The sequence below is a fragment of the Austrofundulus limnaeus genome, unplaced genomic scaffold, assembly GCF_001266775.1.
Source record: "Austrofundulus limnaeus strain Quisiro unplaced genomic scaffold, Austrofundulus_limnaeus-1.0 Scaffold165, whole genome shotgun sequence".
NCBI classification, from domain to species: Eukaryota; Metazoa; Chordata; class Actinopteri; order Cyprinodontiformes; family Rivulidae; genus Austrofundulus; species Austrofundulus limnaeus.
Window position 1 is genome coordinate 144,205 of NW_013952567.1, and position 6,956 is coordinate 151,160.

The 6,956-nt window shown below is 42.4% G+C and overlaps 1 protein-coding gene across 4 annotated transcripts in view; it reads left to right on the forward strand.

Moving 5' to 3' along the window:
- The window catches only part of erfl1 (Ets2 repressor factor like 1), a 60,511-nt gene extending 54,404 nt beyond the window's left edge, over positions 1–6,107 (forward strand). For all 4 annotated transcript variants that reach the window (XM_014017265.1, XM_014017267.1, XM_014017264.1 and 1 more), the window contains 2 exons: positions 1,944–2,073; positions 3,550–6,107. In XM_014017265.1, the coding sequence (XP_013872719.1) occupies positions 1,944–2,073; positions 3,550–4,358 (939 nt within the window). In that variant the 3' untranslated portion in view covers positions 4,359–6,107. The remainder of the gene's footprint in view (positions 1–1,943; positions 2,074–3,549) is intronic.
- The last annotated feature ends 849 nt before the right edge of the window (positions 6,108–6,956 follow it).

Consider the following 6,956-nt stretch of genomic DNA (forward strand, 5'->3'; position numbering starts at 1 on the left):
GCCAATAATATACACCATGATAACATCATATGACGTGCTTATAACCAATCACAGATCGCCCCATGCACTCTCCAGCCTATCGCAGGGCTCCCAGCTCAAAGAGTGTCTTATCAAACAAGAGAGGTCAGTCCGTTGCGGAGTCCTGTTGTCTGGACAAACAGATTAACATTGAACATGTGACACAGATAGATAATTAGTCCATAACAGTTACTTTACAACTCTGGGAGGTAGAGTGTTCCATTGTCGAGGGGCGGTCAGGAAAAGGCCCTGTTTCCCACAGTGCGGGAGCAAGTCCTGGGAATACGAAGAAGGTGGAAGTTGGAAGAACGGAGAGACGGGGAGGGACAATAAGGAGTAATAAGGTCAAAACAAAGACAAAAAACAAGAGTCAATAGCAAAATGAGCTGTTTGGCAGAGGTTTTGGCAAGGTTTTCATGTGCGCAACCTGCTCAGCAATACTGCTCATCCCATACATGCATGTATGGGATGAGTATCCTTACAAATGTGGCACCATTTAAAATGGAAATTAACAGTTGGCTTTCCAACGGTATAAGATATATTACCAAGAAACATTGTTACAAAAAAATCTACCAAACACAAATGTTCTTACATTTTGTGCTAAACAGAGAAAAATATAAATAAAAAATATTGGTGCAAAAAGGAAACCAGTGAAACATGGTGTAGCACTTCACTGCGCTCTTCAATTTTTTATTAGCAGCAATTTCAACCAGGTTACTGAAATCCACCTTATTTCTCAGGCCCGTCCTGTGCATTCCTTTTCTTTTGTGTTTCTTTTATCCCAGAGAATCGTATTACTCATCACTGCCATCTTTTATTCATCGTGTCTGATTGTTGTCCTAATAGCTCACTGTTCACTTTCCCCTGAAAGACTGTCAATTTTTTATTGAAGCAAAGGGTTTCACAACACAGAGTGCACGCAGCACCAACAGAAATCTTCAAATATGGACAAAAAATAATTGAATAGTTCATCAATTAGAAGACCGAAGACTTTAAATTCCAAAGTTCTCCAATAAACTGTACAAGAAGGGTGTTTTGGTGTGCACATGCAAGAAAGTGCAGGTGACTTGAGGATACAGTGTGAAGAGAGAATTACCCGTCATTTGTCTGTGCCATCCCTCAGATGGGATAAGAAGATGCAGGTTCTGAAGGAGACCGAGCGGGAGGACGGTCTTAAAACAAAAGAAGACCTTATCCCGCTCCTTCTCTCATCCCTGTCTTGGATGGCGTATCCATCTGTCATTGATTGAAAATGAAAGAAACAGAAAGCAAAGGGGTCGTGTCAGATCAGATCAATGAGGGAGGGGGTCATTAATGCGGTTTGTTAAGCAACGCAGATCTCGCAGCTTGGAAGTACAGTCTCAACTTTCAAACTTATAAGGGGCTGCGTTGGTGACAGATACCATTGATCCACACGTGAAGGGAGGGGGAAAAAAATCCCACCTTTGTCCCTTTGATTCCCAAGGTTTGACTGTTGCACTTACTTGTCTCCCAGTTTGTCACATATTTTAGAGAGAAAGTACACACACCAGCACACACAGCTGCCCTACTTTCTGAATACTTGTCAGTCTATCACATCCCACTCCCATTTGTCCTGCGTTCCTTTCATCTGGCCCACAATCCCGCTTTCTTCTTGTCAATTCTCCTTTGTGCCCTCGATCTTAATCGCTGGTCTCCATTTGACTCTGTACTTTTCCTGCCTTTGAGTCTCTGAGCCTCCTCGTCCTTCTGCCTCCCTTTAAGTCGCATGGCTTCCCTTTTATCCTGTCCTTGCTGCGACTGTGACTGCATCACACTCTGTGGGGTGCCGTCAATATGTGACTTCACCCTTCATGCTAAATGCATGTTGTTTCTTTTTGTTTTTGTTTTTTGTGGACCAAAATATTTACCTTTTTTTTTTTTGTCGTTTCTTCTCCTCCACTCAGGCCATACAGTCCCTGTTCCCTCGGTTACCAGAAACTGGCAGAGGAACATCTCTGTTTGATCGAAGCTCTGCAGCGCCGGGACCCGAAGGAGACAAACTGAGACTGGACACGTTCCCCTTCCTCAGTTCAGGTGAGCCGAAAACATAACGAAAGAAGTTYGGGCCTCTAATCGTCCAGCATCTCAAGAGGCGTTAGGAGGATGAAAATTGTTGTTGTTGCTGTTGTTGTTTTGGCAAAAGACAGACTTTTAGCAGAAGTAGGAGGTGGATGCAGAGGGAAAAGACGAGAGCCGAGACAGGAATGAGGATATAGGGAGGCATGAACATTTATTGTTAAAGGAAATAAGAAAGCAAGCTGTCCCACAGTAGCCTGCAGTGAGGCTGAACTTCAGGTGAGAGAAACCAGGTTAGCTTGTGAATTATGCAGGCGAGCAGCGGTAAGAAACGAGCTGAAGGCTGGAAGAAATCATCCACCTTTTCGGCATGATTGTTCACATTTGTCCTGTTCTATCTCAGCACACGTGCACGAACGAAAGCCCAGCTTGGAAACCCCCCCGTGCTCGGCTGCTAGAGCCGCTTTTTCCTCGTATCTCTGCATCAGAATTCACACAATTCTGTAGAGCTACAGTAAACAGATGCACACACACACACACACAGACACACACACACACCTCGCCTCCCTCCTCCCCACTCTGTTTGTCCTCAGGTCCTGTTTCCCCCACTCTTCTTCCCTTCTCTCCCCCCGCCTCCCCCCCTCCCGTGTGTCCCCGCTGTCCTAATCCCTTCCCAGGCAGGAAGGCCCTAATTGAGGGTGCAGGCTTCAGTTTGTGGCCTGTGGGCGCCCATTACTGTGTTTTCATAAGCAAGTGAGGCCTGCCTGACTGATTCAATATTCATGTGTCTGCCAGCTACTCCTGGCCCAGCACGCAGAGACTTCAGCGCTGTCAAATTAGCCCTGCATAGTAAATAACGGAGCGAAGCGAGGGAAGGAGTGAGACCGGGAGAGGTGGAGGCTGCAGCAGAGACAGAATCTCTGAGTCGGTTGTCATTTGGAAGGAAGCGGAGTTGGTTTAGAGGCAATTCTTTTGTTTGTTCATTAAATTTGGATTTCAGCATCACCTCAGATTTACCCTTATTTTGTATAATGAACTGCTGCTTTCAAATTGAAACACGGGGGATTTCCCCCATCTTGCCTAAATGAAAGGGTTTGCCTTGTCTAAAGTGATGCTTTGGTAGAAGACAGCCATTATTTCCAACGTCAGGATGTGTCGTAAAATTCCAACTTAAATGTCTTCGATTTTTTTTTTTCAACACAGAAATAATTTGTTGCCAGATTTCAGTTTGATCTCTTGGTACTGCAGAATCTTTGTGCTCGTGTCTGTGTTGCAGCAGTGTGAACACACTTCTGGCATGCATAAATGAACCATCAGGTTTTTTGTGTGTGTGTGTGTTGAAAGAAAAACTGTGCCAGAATTAGCCCCCGTGGCTCCTGATTTGAATTGCAAATATTGACTATAATTAGTGAACACTCTTGGATCTTGTATGTCAGGAAACCTTTGCCCCCACTGAGAGTTAACCACCCTCTCTGGTTCTTCTCTCCCTGGCAGGTGCCCCGTGCTACACCAAGCCCCCGTCCCTGCTGGGCCCGTACCCTCGCAACCCACCCTTTGACTATCCCTGGGGCTTCAACCCCTACCTCCCAGGGGCCTTCTCTCTCAACAACTGCCCCAAACTGCCCCCTGGCTCCCTCTACCCCTCCCAGTTTTACCCCAACCCTTTGCAGAGCAGCCTATCCCAGCTGCCTCACCCCTTCTCCTCGCTGCTCCCCCCCGGGGACGCCGGGGCTGGGGAGAGGGGGCAAACCGGTGGCACAAACGGCACGGCGGGTGGTCAGCCAGCCCGACTCTGCCTGCCCCCCTATCCAGGTGGCCTGATGATGGGACGGACAGATCTCGGGAACGGGGCGACTCTGGGGGAGAGGGAGAGGGTGGAGGCCAATCCCCCCAGCTCGGGCTTGAGTCTGGGGCTAGGAGCCGTCAGCCTCGGAGCTGGGACAGGGGCCGGCCAGCAGAGCCCCTCGGAGAGGAGAGGGGGCGTGAAGCAGGACCCKGAGTCGGACTCGGACCTGGAGATAACGGACCTGAGCGACTGCAGCTCAGACAACGAGAACGAGCACGACTTCGGCATCGCGAAGGAGTCCGGCCTGGTGGGCCGGCCGCAGCTCGTGCTGGATGGAAAGAAGGGGAGCCTGCTGCCCCCCATCTCCTCGCTCCCGCCACCGGTGTCCCCCCACCCCCTGAAGAGCCTGATGCCCATCACTCCTCCGCCCCCATCCCTGCCTCCGTCGCTCTCCCCTTCCATGGCTCTGCACGACAGACACAGGGAGGCAGAGACGCTGAAAATGATCCACAGCTAAGACTTGTTCTGATGCGACCACCGGTCTGCGCTCCGACAACTTTCTTCTTCTCTCCTGAYGTTTCTGATGCACCTTTTCTGCTTTAAATGATTTCATTTTCACTCACTCAAGATGAACATGTTTCYCAAGAAAAGCACTTTTGCTTCTGAAACTACTGTTTTCCTGTTTGCTTGCCAACATTTAAATTGCAAGTGTCTCGTCCAGTTTGCAATTTGTTGGATAATCAGTATTTAAGGTGTCAGTTGTCTGTAGCACCATACCCCCCCCCCACACACACACACACTTGTTTTTTTCAAGTTTCAAACTAAATGTCTTCCCACACTTACCAACAGTAGTCTTTAATTTGCTGTCAGCTCCTGAACTTAGAGAAAATGCAACAAGGTGATAAGTTACAAAAAAACAACAAATATATTGATGAACATTAACAAACATCTTCTATAATAGAAAAGAACAAATGAMGTTCAGATTGATCTAATTTCACACATATTTCCTGTAATTCTTTCCATGTAGATTATTTAAATAACTTCAGAAAAACAGTTTTTGACAAATTATCAAATACTGCCACCTAGTGGTTATTTTWATCATTCCCTCAGTCAATGACTCCTCATATTTGCCGTCTTCTAAAACTGCTTCTCCTGAGGAAATTTTTTAAAAAGCTTTATTTATTAAATATTTGTTAGTTTTATTATGAAGCATTCACGTTTTTTATTAATTTTAACTTAATCAGTTTATGTATTTTTTATGATATTTTCTAGAAGGAAAGAAAAAGAGAGCCAAGGGAGCTGGACCAATTTTGAATTTGTATGGATATTTCTGTGTATATATTTTATTATGGTGTACATGACATTTAATTATTATTATGTATGAAAAGATGAAGCTGTATTGTTGTGATTTAATTCAGTATTTAAACATGTTGGGGGGGATTTTAAATCTAAGTGTATCGGATTTTAAATTATTAATGGAAAACCATCTGCACACTGAGATTTTTTTTAATTATTATGTGAACGAAGTTCATTCTGAAAATTGTTTTTGATAAAATCAATCCTGATTAGATTTGCTCTTTAATCATTTTTAAACTGACGCCCAGTGAACAAACCTTTTGGTTTCTAAAACGATGCTGATAAACTTATTTTTCTTGTCAGCGTTCATCCAGTGGAACCATACTGTAATTAGTCAAATGTGAATATTACCGGTTTTTGCATTTTAATTTTGAAATCCTACCCTTAAGACTGGTTTTGATTACTTTTGAATCAATGCATTTCATCACTCCTGCCAGCTGAAAAAAAAAAAAACCTATTTGATTTGTTGTGATATGTTTAAGAGTAGAGCGGGGTGGAGATATTTGGAAATTTTATTCTTTTAAAAAAAATTCCCCACAAATTAAATGAGCCACATTTTTCCACAGCCCACTGAGTGAACACTGTTGTGCAGTTTCCTGGCTTTGCAGCTTTTGGTTTGTTGAACGGTGGTGGTTTTTCTAAGGTTCACTTGTGAAAGCTCTATTGTAAACTTATTGTAAAACTCTATGTTTGTTGAGTTGTTTACAGGAAAGCTCAGCCGTCACTCACATGTGAAGTTTCCCCACTAAAGCTGTAAATACTCCTTCCTTTTTCTCTATGTGAGTGTACACATCCAACACTGAAGATGCAGTGAGTTTACCTGTCATCTCACTTTATTTTACTGTACAGAGGCAAAATGGAAAGTGAAGAAAAGATTAATATCTTCAGAAGCAATAAATATTATTCTGGATAGTGGGCTGTTGTTGAGTTTGTTCCATGAATTTGTGGTGAGGGTGATTAAAAAAGTTCATATATATATATATATATATATATATTTTATCATGATTTTTTAAGAAAACAATGCACTCACATCATCAGTTTTATAAAAATGACCAAATACTACTGTGGTATTTACAATTTAATTCCATTTTTATTATTTGATTGATTGATTTTAGTATTAGTCTTTTTAAATGATCAACATCTGGGTTAGTGTGCAGTTGAGTTTATTGATAATCAAATCAATAACAATCAGAATAGTGTCGACCGTTAAACTAAACCGACACAAATAATTATTTTAGGCTAGTTTCTATTCATAAAAAAAAAACATAAATCATAAATTCAAGCTGAATTATTTCACAATACGCAACACTGTTAAAAAGTCTTCTTCAGATTTAAAGTTATAAATGTTGGATCATTAGATGAAAAAATATTCAACTTTTGTGTGTTTAAAACTGAAAAAGAAAAAACCCTCAAAATTCAGATTTATCTCAACTAATGACTTTCTTTAGCTGCACTTGGGCTCAGTCATTTTTTATTTGCTCTAAAGACATGAACCTTTATTATTAGAATTACAATAAATTAATAATTATAAATAACTTTATGTAAAATGTCATCAAACATACATCAAAGTTTAATTTATGTTCAACAGATGTGGCGTCATACAGAGTTTATCTACCTTTTAAATTTTCTATTTTATTATCAATGTTGTGGTTTCTGTTAAAGTCTTCAGAAGTGGTCAAAATATGAGATTTTCTTTGTGTGTGTGTGTGTGTGTGTGTGTGTGTGTGTGTGTGTGTGTGTGTGTGTGTGTGTGTGTGTG